A 12,562-nucleotide genomic window follows, 5' to 3' on the forward strand; every position below is an offset into this window, starting at 1 on the left:
GGACAAGTTCCTGTAACCAGGAGGCTTTTTCCAGTAGGAAGTCCTGTGATTGCAAGAAATGTCAGAAAAGAAGGTGGGAGCCGTGGTTTCCCATAAATCCACCGTCATCAAGCTGATTGTACCGTATGTAGTGGCCTTACGTCACTAGATGGTGGTAATAAAACAAATGAACCATGCATATTTTATTAAAAAGCTGTTGTGCTGAAGATGAGGGCCTTGCACAGAGGTCCTCGAAGTCCACAACCCAGCCTGGTTTTCATGATATCCGCAATGAATATGTACTATGTAAGCCACATTGAGCCTGCAAACAGGTGGGAAAATGTGGGGTACAAATGCAACAAATAAATATATATGAGATTAGTGAATGCAAATAAATCTCATAATTATTCTTTGTGAAAATCCTGAAAACCAGACTGGATTGTAGACCTCAAGGACAGGATTTGATGACCCTTGTCCTAGAAGTTAGAATAATGGCTTGGGATCCAGAAGACCTTACTTCTGCTTCTGTTATTTCCCATTCCATCAGGTACTTCCAGACTGTAAGCGAAGATACTCATTATAATCATGTTTTTGTAAAGCATTGAGGTTTAGGGCACTTATGAAAAGAATATTTTGGGTGAGAGACTGCATCCAGTATAAGAGAGAGGATAGAAAGACCAAGTGGTACATGAATATAGTGAAGAAAAAGACAGTTCACCTACTTACATATGTAATGAGTTTATTTTATCCCAAAGGTGGTTTACTCTCCAGCTAATAAACTTTTATATATGTAGTAGGAGCAGTTTTTCTCAATATCCAGTATACGCTGAGTAAACAGTTTACTATGCGGTTTGTCAAATTCCTCTGCTAAGCTAAGTAGAAGGAAAAACACCTCTGATACTAATCTCTTACACTTTACCGTAGAACTGGACTACTCAATCATTACTGTGAAAGACCACCTTTAAATCGGTTTAATTTTAAAATTTTTGTAGAAAGCATTTAAGAAAAATGTCATTTTATGTAAACTTTCTATATCATCTTGAATTTATATATTAAAAAAAACAAAAATAAATCTTTGTTTTGTGCTTCCCTATCATTGCTGATTAAAAAAAAAAAATTAAAGCCTTTAGTTACTTATTTTTCGTTCAAAAACCCAGTGAAGGCCCACATTTTGGCCACTTCATGGCTGGTGTATTCTCTTCTGGTTACTACGAAAGAATTCTGTAATAAGCAGACTCTTAACTGAATGCTCAGAGTACTCACATTTTTAACGGAGACTTCGCTTACATAGTCCAGCATTTGCATTCTTTATGTAATTAAATATGGTGCAGAAACTTCTAGGACACCAAATACAGATTGAACCAAGTACCAAGATTTTATTTGTCACTAGTAAAAAAAGGCCCGTTCCTTAACGCAATGAAACGGGCGCTAGCAATGTAATGAGTTCCTGCCATTAATGTTTCCAAGGTTGTATTCTGAATATAATTGTTTACATGTGTAAGATTTCTTTATATACAATATTTTTTGTGTAAACTGTGTTACAATGTGGTAAACGTTTTCCTTGTTCAGGCCCTTCAATCAGTTTAACAATCACATCAGAAGAGCTCCTTACTCGTGAGAATGCAACATACAGTTGCCCATGTGAGAGACTGAGAGTGACAGTGTGTTTTACAGACAGTGTAAGAGAGAGATACACAGAGTGATTGAGTGTGTGTGTGTGTGTGTGTGTGTGTGTGTGTGTGTGTGTGTGTGTGTGTGTGTGTGTGTGTGTGTGTGTGTGTGTGTGTGTGTGTGTGTGTGTGTGTGTGTGTGAGTGACAAAGTGATTAAATGTTTGTCTTCCCTTTGGTGCACTTCCCTCCGCTGATGTACTTCCCTCTTCCAAGTTCCGTTCTGTCTGATTGGTTCTTCGTTGACAGTGACAGCCAATGAAACGCTGAACTACAGACTTACGAACCCTACAGTGCCACAGAGTCAGCTTCTGTATGTTGGAGGTGCTTTTTATTATATAGGATACTGAAGTTGAACGTGCTGTTGGTTTTAATTTTCCAGTTTAGAAAGTTAAGCGGGAGCAGATACCTATGAATTATGTACTAATTGTTTTAACTCTCATCACCTTTGTGCTCTTGTTGAGCTCTTTCACTTATCTTCCACAGACCTGTGTGCAGTAACAGCGTATAAATATCTGTTTTTAGATTCGCTATATTTCCCAAACCCAAGGACTCCCAGCAGAATATCTCCTCAGTGCGGGAACTAAAACATCCAGGTTTTTCAATAGAGATCCGGATCTGGGGTATCCTTTATGGCGGCTAAAGGTCTGTGATTTTCTTTCTTTTTTTTTCTTTTTAAATAACATCATGACTTCTGTAGTTGTCTGCAGGACAGTGGCACTTTTATAAGGCACATGCTGTATTGCTGATTGTATCATATTGCTTGAGTTTCCTGCAGCAAAACAGCGAGGTTACCAGGGTTGATCACATGTGCTAATTAAACCTCTTTGTATATTTTGACAATTGAAACATGATTTTACTGAAGAGCATTTTGAGAAAAATAAACATCATAGTAACATAGTAGATGACAGCAGATATAGACCTGAGTGGTCCATCGTGTGTGCCCAACAGTCACACTCACTATTAATTCACGATTAAGGGGGGGAGGGAATGGGGCTTGATATACGGCCTTTCTGCAACTACATTCAAAGCGGTTTACATAGTATATACAGGTACTTTATTTGTACCTGGGGCAATGGAGGGTTAAGTGACTTCCCCAGAGTCACAAAGAGCTGCAGTGGGAATCGAACCCACTTCCCCGAGGATCAAAGTCTGTTGCACTAACTCAGGGGTAGGCAACTCCGGTCCTCGAGAGCCGCAGGCAGGTCAGGTTTTCAGGATATCCACACTGAATACGCAGGAGATAGATTCGCAAGCACTGCCTCCATGGTATGCAAATCTATCTCCTGCATATTCATTGTGGATATCCTGAAAACCTGACCTGCCTGCGGCTCTCGAGGACTGGAGTTGCGTACCCCTGCACTAACCAATAGGCTACTCCTCCGCTCCAGCCGTGATATAAAATGCTTGATCCTGATCTTTCTTTGGTATTTCTGGGACACAGACCATAGATGTCCGTCTGGCACCACTGGAGTTGCCATCAGAGCCCACTCCAGCCCTAATTCTCAATTAACTAAGCTGTGCTAGTAAATGGGCATAGCGCATCCTTATGCTGGTCTTTCAACACTCTAAACGCATTTCTAGCGCGGCTGTCAAGAAGGGCTTTTTTTCCGATTTGTTTTATTTATTAACTTGCAGCCATTTAAACAAATTTACTGCAGCTGCGCTTAACTGCCTCCTATTTAGGAAGTGCTAAGGGCTCCTGTTTTATGGACACGCTAATCAGCACAGCGTTAATGTCATCCCGCTAGCTGATTAGTGCATCCACGCCCATTATCTGCCCTTTCATACCCCCTCCCCCCCCCCAAAAAAAAATAAAATAAAAAAAAAGATATACCAAGGGGCTGTTTTACAAAGTAGCGGTAGGGTGTGCCAAATCGACGCTACTGCCCGGTTAGCTTACCATCCCCATCAGTAGTGCCGAAGTTGGCGCACGCTGTTTCCCACGGTAGAAAATAGTTTTCGATTTACTGCAGGGGTGTTCCCGGCGGTAATTGGCAGTGCGGGCCACAGTGCACGCGAGCCCGTACCGCTAGGTCAGTGGGTGGCGGTAAGGGCTTGGGCAGTAAATAGTCATGCGCTACTTTTAATTGTAGTGCATGGCCATTTACTACTCCCATTGAAAAAACTCCTCCCCCCCCCCCCCCCCCCCCCCAGCTGCGGTTAAAAATGGCCCAGTGTGTGCCAAAAACATGTGCCCACAATATAGCAGGCCACTTTTTTTTAACTGTGGCTTAGTGAAAGGACCCCCAAGTTTGGCATGCACAGATGACAAAACTATCACAGAATATTTTAGCGTGTTCTACATTAGGCGTGTGTTGGGGTCTTAGTCGCTAAGTCTGAGCTGAGGAGTTATATGAGCCATAAATTTTGTGCTTGGTATGCAGAGACAGCTCAGCTTTTCATGAGGGATCTGCTTTACAGGTTTGGTGTTTGCGGAGAAAGAACTGAAGAAATGTGAAGTAGTAAGAATGTTTGTTTTTTGGGGGGTTTTTCATTCAAGTTTTGCTCTGTTACTCTCTGAATGTGATTATATTGGTTTCTGTTTCCATTTGAAAGGGACCTCAGTAACCTGAATGCTTGCATGTTTAAAGCATTTCTTAACCAGCTAAAGGGATCCTCTTCATCTGGCTGAATTTAATTAAAACTAATTAGGAGAGTCAACACACTATTTGCTGTTTCTGCTGCTGGTATTCCTGGTAGAAATGCTGAAAGGGTGGGTCCAGCAGTTGGTTGAAAGTGAGACTTTTCAGGTTGTGCTTGAGGCAGTGCCGTAGCGAGGGCTAATTCGCCGCTGCGCACCCCCCCCCCCGGACCGCATTCTTATCTGCGGGAGGGCCGATCTGCCCCGAGTGCACGTCACTCGGAGCTGCGTCGGCCCCGCTGGTTCCCTGCTCTCTCTGCCCCGGAACAGGAAGTAACCTGTTCCGGGGCAGAGAGAGCAGGGAACCAGCGGGGCCGGCACCCCCCGAGCGCGTGCACCTGGGGCGGACCGCCCCTCCCCCCCCCTTCCTATGCCACTGGCTTGAGGCAAAAAGACTAAAAAGTGGGGTGAGAATGCCCACACAGTGTAGGGGCAGCTTTTGGAAAACAGTTCTACTTTCCTGTTCCATCAAGTGGCAGAAGGATGAGTCTTCCGGCATGACAGTAGGAAATGCTAGTGAACTGACACATCCTGAGACTTAATTTATTGGAAAATGTTATTTGTGCCAAACAATAGGTAAATGACCTTAACTGATCTAGCCTGTTGTTTTACAGACACCGGAAGAACATGAAATGGAGACAGGAATAAAGTCAAAAGAAGCTCGAAAGTATATATTTAACTGTTTAGATGATATGGCCCAGGTAAGCTTGTTTCCCGTCATCTCTGTCTGGTTTTTCCCTAAAGGGGGGAGGGGGGAATTAAACAGGACAGAGGGTTCACGAGAGCAAATTACATTTGGGATATTCCTCCCTCCTTCCAGTCTGCATGTTATAATTTATATGCAGTAGCAACAGACACTAAGGAAGTCAGGAGGAGCTTAAGAGCCCTGATAAATCCTCACCTGGGATTGTATTGTGAAGGAGGGGGCTCTCTGGCAGCCTGTGTTAAATTATTTTGGAAAAACAAAGGGTCTCTGTGTGGGACAGAGCTGATGTGAACCTCTGCATAAGAAATTTATAGTGAAGAGATGCTTAAATAAGAAATTGGAAACTAATCATTCCCTGAAAACCCTGTCTGGAGATCAGCTGTTGGGTGGGTCTTACTATTTTTTTTTTTTGATCTACCATTGTTCTAAAAAGTTCCTGAAACATTGGGGAAGTGTAAGCGTCCCTAGTACAGTTAACCACTCAGATTTGTTTTCACCAGTGTTTCTTTGTATCTGGTCTTAGATCATGATCCATTTCTTTCTCTCCCCCCCCCCCCCCCCCCCCCCCCAGACAGAGTTTAGATTGTAATTACAGGTGGCAAATTTCCAGCAGGAATTCCAAACAGCGCACAGTGTATGTAATACACGCTCAAAAAATCTCAAATTAACCTTCAGATAGACTGGTTTGAGGATTCGCACACTGTGGCTAACCCTTTAAATGTTTAGAAATTGCATTATGATACTAGGTTGTGCACAGATATTATGGGCTGAAATGATTGGTTGCATTTATGATTGTCTGGTGAGGCCCCTTTGTGTTAATATATTGAGTTCATAAGCATTTTTCTGTACCGTTTCCATTTTGGTGAATGTAACATTGTCAACTGGGAGGATGCACCTGTAGTGTTGTAGCACATTATTTTTTGTGATATCGTTAAATAAAATGTTTATTTCATCACCTGGAAAGGGGGGGGGGGGGGGGGGGAAAGAGTTATCAAGGTGCAGTAAAAAGCAAGCTGTTATCGTACCACAGAATTATCAGTCTGTGGTATCTCAGTATCGCAGGTTGGTAACTCCTGTGATAAATGCATAATGCTGCTTGTGAACCACTTCACAAGCAGTGTTTGCTCCTGGGACCTCATGGCATTGGACCTCTTGTTAAAGGGGCCAGCACCGACTGCAGAAGAAGTGGGCATAGCTCCCCCCCCCCCCCAATCAAAGTTCCCTGCCCTCAAGCAGCCAAATTCCACCTGGAATGTGGCTGTCCCCCACTGGAAGCACCCTTCCCCAACCAACATGACACCCTCTTCCCCAAGCCCCTCTGTGTCTTCCCCCCCCCCCCCCCCCCCCACAGTCTACCTTATGCAAAAATCCTTAGTGTCTTGTGGTTGGGCATGAGCAATGCCCAGTCGCTCTTGCTTGTGCCATGGGACTTCGTAGGGGGCGCTGGTGCCATTTTGGATGATGGCATAATCAAGGGAAGGAGTGACTGGGCATTGCCCCTGACGACCACTAAACACCAGGGATTTTTGCATAAGTTAAGCCGTTGGGGGGGGGAGGAGGGGGCTTCTGTTGAGGGGACGACCAACCTTTGGGCTGAAGTTGGCTGCTGATTTGAGGGTTGGTGTGGTAGGAAGGAGCTTTGGCTTCTGTGATTTGTGTTGGCCCCTTTAAGAGACAGCCCAAAAGCATCGGGCTGTGGCTTGGTGGCCTGATGCTCCTGGATGATAAAATAACACCTGCTTTTCAATGGGGTTATTTTACTGGCAATACTGTGATTTGCACAACCTGCATTACAAAATTTACGTAGTAATGAGCTGTTTTACATGCATTTGCATGTTTGTATTTTTATTGCTATTTATTTCACTGGCTTAAGTAGCACTGCATTATTGAGGCACATCTAGTCCTATCAGGTTTTCAGGATATCTACAATGAATATGCATGAGAGAGATTTGTGTGCACTGCCTCCTTGGTAAGTAAATCTCTAATTCATATTCATTGTGGCTATCCTGAAAACTTGACAAGACTAGGTGTGCCTCAAGGACTGGGTTGAGAAGCAGACGCATGTGTATTGAGATCTTAAATTATACACAATATGTATCAGGTTTTTATTATTATTAAAGGTACAAATACCATCTATTATTTGTAACCTGTTTCCAAATAGTACTTTGAAATGAAAGTAGTACATCTTTAATTTTTTCCTATGGCCCTGTTGGTCAGGCTGTTGATTTAAGAGCCATGATGTCACATTCCCTTAGAGACGAAATCAGAGGAATTAAATAAATAGCAGTCACTGGTGTGTGCCGGGTTGAGATAGAAGCAGTCTGTTATGAAATGGCAGCCTTGATGGCAAAATGTCTGTGGCCGCTTGTTAAAAAAAATTCTAATTAATTTTTCAATTTTGCATCTCTTTGAAAAGGTGAATATGTCCACAGACTTGGAAGGAACTGATATGCTGGCAGAGAAGGCAGACAGAAGAGAGTATATTGATTTGTTGAAGAAAATGTTGACGATTGACGTAGACAAGAGAGTCACGCCGTTAAAAACCTTGAACCATGCTTTTGTCACAATGAACCATCTACTGGATTTCCCACACAGCAATCAGTGAGTCATAAGGCATCTTAATTGAAGTGCAAGAATGAATGAGAGTCTGATCTCCAGTTCCCCTGTGCTCCCCCAAAGCCCCCTGAGCAAACAGCTGCTATATATTGACGGAGGAGCAGGCTCTTCATGGAACAGACCAAGGACGTCCAATGTAGAAATAAAATTTATTAAAAGAAGACTCAACACAGTACCATGTTTCGGCACTGAAAGTGTCTTCTTCAGGAGTCTCGATAGATATTTTTAAAAAATCCTTGTGGACAAAGTCTTCAGAAGTAAATCTTTAGTAGCCTAGTGGTTAGTGTAGCAGACTTTGATCCTGGGGAACTGGGTTTGATTCTCACTGCAGCTCCTTGTGACTCTGGGCAAGTCACTTAACCCTCCATTGCCCCTAGTACAAAATAAGTACCTGAATATATGCAAACCAATTTGAATGTAGTTGCAAAAACCTCAGAAAGGCGGTATATCAAGTCCCATTTTCCCTTTCCCTATTTGAGATTCTACATGGAATGTTGCTAGTGGAATAGAAGCCTGCCCTTGCAGATCAGCAACGCAGCCGCGCAGGCTTCTGTTTCTGTGAGTCTGACGTCCTGCACGTGCAGGATGTCAGACTCACAGAAACAGAAGCCTGCGCGGCCGGGTTGCTGATCTGCAAGGGTAGGCTTCTACATGAAATCTTGCTAGTGGAGGAGTAGCCTAGTGGTTAGTGCAGTGGACTTTGATCCTGGGGAACTGAGTTCGATTCCCACTGCAGCTCCTTGGGACTCTGGGCAAGTCACTTAACCCTCCATTGCCCCTGGTACAAAGTAAGTACCTGAATATATGTAAACCACTTTGAATGTAGTTGCAAAAACCTCAGAAAGGCAGTATATCAAGTCCCATTTCCCTTTCTCTTATGACATCACAATATCAGAAGTGAGCCAAGTATGGGGCAATCAAGCCATTGTGACATCACTGATGAGGTTGGCTCTTATTGGTGGAATGAGTGGAGGAGTAGCCTAGTGGTTAGTGCAGTGGACTTTGATCCTGGGAAACTGAGTTCAATTCCCACTGCAGCTCCTTCTGACTCTGGGCAAGTCACTTAACCCTCCATTGCCCCTGGTACAAAATAAGTACCTGAAAATATGTAAACCAATTTGAATGTAGTTGCAAAAACCTCAGAAAGGCAGTATATCAAGTCCCATTTCCCTTTCCCTTTAAAAAAAAAAATGTTGCAGTCTTTAAAAAGACCTTTGTAAGGTATGGTTTCTCAGCGCCACTAGTTTGCAGTTCTGTTCCTTGAAGAGCCCTGATTCTGTTCGCACTCTTCTGCTCCTGTGGCTTTATGTGGGACATTGAGATTTGGTCACCATATTTATTTAGATTTTGCTCACACCTTTTTCAGTAGTAGCTCAAGGTGAGTTACATTCAGGCACACTGGATATTTCTCTGTCCCAGGAGGGCTCACAATCTATTGACAGAGAACATTTTCAAGTAATAACACAGGTGGTATCAACTATGTTTCTTTTTATGCCTTGGAAATATGATTTCTCTAAAAGATGACCAAAGCAAACAGACTTATCCCCCTAACAACAAACCACGCAGAATACACAAAAAAGAAAAATGGGGGTAGACCAAATGTTTATTCAAACCTAAAATCCAAGGACTCGACGCATTTCTGCGTTTCGGCGCTAGCCACGCCTGCCTCAGGAGTCAATACAAGGTGAAGCAGATCTTTCACCATGACTAACAACATTGGTGTGGGAAGGGCCAATACCATCCTTGTCCAAACAGCACCATTAGCCTCTTCACCTTTGCACTTTGGTTTTCTTTGCTTGAATATGCCAGCGTGCGGGTGTTGTGGATTTCTGCCGTCGTGTGGCCTCAGGTGCAAAGGAGAAGCGGCTAATGGTGCTGTTTGAACAAAGATGGTATTGGCCCTTCCCACAGCAGAGTTAGGCATGGTGAAAGATCTGCACCACCTTGCATTGACTCTTGAGGCAGGCGCGGCTACCTCCGAAATGCAGAACGTCGTCGAGTCTTTGGATTTTTATGTTTGAATAAACCTGCTGTTTGGATATACATTTGGTCTACCCCCTACTTTTCTTTTTTTGTGTGTGTTCTCTAAGACAAGCAGGTTCATGTGGCACACGAGTGGGTCATTTGAACCTCTGTCTTCAGAGAACACAAGTTACAGGTAAATAACTGGTAAACCAGAGCATTTAAAAATAATACTGTCTTTCCTGCCATCTTAAAATTTTTAAAATTGCTGTTATGTTTTGTTGGATGTTTAAAAAAAAAAGAGAAAAATTAGTATGGGGTGCATATGTAGCCATAAGATTATTAAACATGCCATACTGGGTCAGACCAAAGACTATCAAGTTCAAAATCCTGTTACAGAGTGACCAATCCGCATCACAAGTTACCTGGCAAGATCCCAAGGCGTAGGTCCATTCCTTATTTCTCATTCCCAGAGATAAGCAATGGCTTTTTCTAAGCCTACATGGCTGATAACATTTCCTCCAGGAACTTACCCAGCTATGCTAGCCTCCTTGCCTGTATCTTTCGGCAACAAATTTACAGTGAAAAAATGCTTTACATGATTTTTTTTCTTAAATACAACTGGCTTGTCAGTTTTGTGAAGTGTCTTCTCATTTTAGTACTACTTGAAAGGATAAACAACCGTTTCCTATTTATCCATATCACTTACCCATGTGCCTATTCTATTCTGGGGAGGGTGTAACGGAAGGGTTTGCATGAAATTTAGACTTGCACCATATAGTTTCAACTCTTAAAATAACAGTTGTTTGATCTGTATGGCAGAAAGGTTCTGAAATCTAAAAGCTTCTTGGCTCTGTTTCAGCGTGAAGTCCTGCTTTCAGAACATGGAGATTTGTAAACGAAGAGTTAATATGTACGATACTGTTAATCAGATAAAGAGCCCGTTTACCACGCATGTGGCGCCCAACACAAGCACAAACTTAACCATGAGCTTTGGCAACCAGCTGAATACGGTGCCTAATCAGGTATGTGGGCTACTCCCTTCCAAGGAGGTGGCCTGGAACATTTTCTTATGCTTATTCCATATAGTTCATGATTAACACTGAATTGGGTGCCAGTGCCATAGTAATTTCAAAGTCTTAACTAATGGTTTTCAGGTGAGCATCTCTAGAAGTGTGTTAAGGTACATAAGTAATGCCATACTGGGAAAAGACCAAAGGCCCATAAAGCCTAGCATCCTGTCCCCGACAGCGGCCAATCCAGGTCAAGGGCACCTGGCAGTTTCCCAAATGTACAAACATTCTATACATGTTATTCCTGAAATTGTGGATTTTTCCCAAGTCCATTTAGTAGTAGTCTATGGACTTGTCCTTTAGGAAACCATCCAAACCCTTTTTAAACTCTGCCAAGCTAACCGCCTTCACCACGTTCTCCGGCAACGAATTCCAGAGTTTAATTATGCGTTGGGTGAAGAAAAAATTTCTCCTATTTGTTTTAAATGTACTACACTGTAGTTTCATCGCATGCCCCCTAGACCTAGTATTTTTGGAAAGCGTGAAGATTTCTAAATAGGAGAATAAACAAACTCACGATAAGCCTAACCAAATGCCAAATTTAAACTTAAAAAAAAAAAATCAAAACAAAAATTCTTACTTCATCTTGGACTACACCTTCGATCTGTTACACTCTCAGTACAGCAAACATACAGAGCAGTATCGCCTTTCTGTTCCTAAGCTGGGGAGGTTAAAAATGGTTTGCGTGAGAGATCTGCTAGCTTCTCAATGCTTTTGGTTTGAAGTTGTCCTAATAATGCCTCATTAGAACATAAATCCAGTGTGTTGCATCATCATAACAAAGTTCAAGCCGCTGAAGGAAGGAAAAAGGTTGGTAAATGTACAGAGTGTCCTGAAACAGTAATACCGTTCTGCATTACAGCTTGTTCAACAGTGTTGTAACAGCTTCATCAGAGGAAGCCTATTTCAGGGGTCCATTGTAAGTAAACAAATTAATACGTTGGACCAGCCTGGTCTATATTATATTCAGTCCTTGAGGGCGGTGAACAGGCTTCGTTTTCAGGAGAGCCCTCATACTTGAGAGAGATTTGCATGCTCACTGCCTCTCTTGTTTACAAATATCTCATGCATAGTCATTATAATATAAAATAGCAACCCTAACTCCTACGTGATGTCTTAATCTTTTTTTATTCAAATCTTTAATATGCATGAAAATATTTTCCCACGATCTTAACCATGCACTCCTCCCGTACATACCTAAAACAAAATATATTAAATGATACAATCCCTCTATTCCCAGAGTATTAGAAGGAGAGAAAGATAATGCGCATATACAGGTGTTCGGAGGAGCAAGACACCATTTTCTCCTAGCACCGATGGAGGTTCACCCCATCACTTTGCAGCACTCTCAGTCTCAGTCAACCTGGGGAGCAGAAAGCTTGGTGATAGAACCAGGGATCTTCTGCATGGCAATGATGTGTGCATTGCCACCAGCCATCCCTAGAGTTCAATTTTCAGTAGTGGCTCACTGTCTAATTTTAGATGGATGTTATCTATTTTAAATTGTACATTTTTTCAGCTGTGCTACCTGTGTAAGTACCCTGCTTAAAAGTTGTCATTAAAATTTCAGTAGCATTCTACAGCTGGACCCCCTGAGGCCTCAGAATCTGGGTGTCCAGGTTCTGTTCTAGGGTATACCTGCCTAATATGTAGGCACTTTCAGTTACAAGTGTGGCCGATGAAATGAGGCTGGGACCCACGTAGCATAAGCTTTGTGTGTCGGTGGGAACCCGCCCCCTCCTTGCAGTTATCTGCTATGTAAGTTAAGCGGGTATTTGCAGATTATCACTTCAGCGCCATGGTGGCTCTGTTACGGGTATGTGCTGGTATTCTAGACATTTATGAGCCCAGATTTTACAGTGGTCCTTCACACAGATGTTTAGCAGCTGCTTGTGAATGTAACCTGAAGATTT

At 42.7% G+C, this 12,562-nt stretch overlaps 1 protein-coding gene across 6 annotated transcripts in view; it reads left to right on the forward strand.

Annotated features, from left to right (window-relative positions):
• The window catches only part of HIPK1 (homeodomain interacting protein kinase 1), a 98,805-nt gene that overhangs the window by 47,015 nt on the left and 39,228 nt on the right, over nt 1-12,562 (forward strand). For all 6 annotated transcript variants that reach the window (XM_030221851.1, XM_030221853.1, XM_030221854.1 and 3 more), the window contains exons 4-7: nt 2,174-2,293; nt 4,907-4,993; nt 7,415-7,599; nt 10,439-10,601. In XM_030221851.1, the coding sequence (XP_030077711.1) occupies nt 2,174-2,293; nt 4,907-4,993; nt 7,415-7,599; nt 10,439-10,601 (555 nt within the window). The remainder of the gene's footprint in view (nt 1-2,173; nt 2,294-4,906; nt 4,994-7,414; nt 7,600-10,438; nt 10,602-12,562) is intronic.

This window comes from Microcaecilia unicolor, chromosome 12 (genome assembly GCF_901765095.1).
Source record: "Microcaecilia unicolor chromosome 12, aMicUni1.1, whole genome shotgun sequence".
Classification (NCBI taxonomy): domain Eukaryota; kingdom Metazoa; phylum Chordata; class Amphibia; order Gymnophiona; family Siphonopidae; genus Microcaecilia; species Microcaecilia unicolor.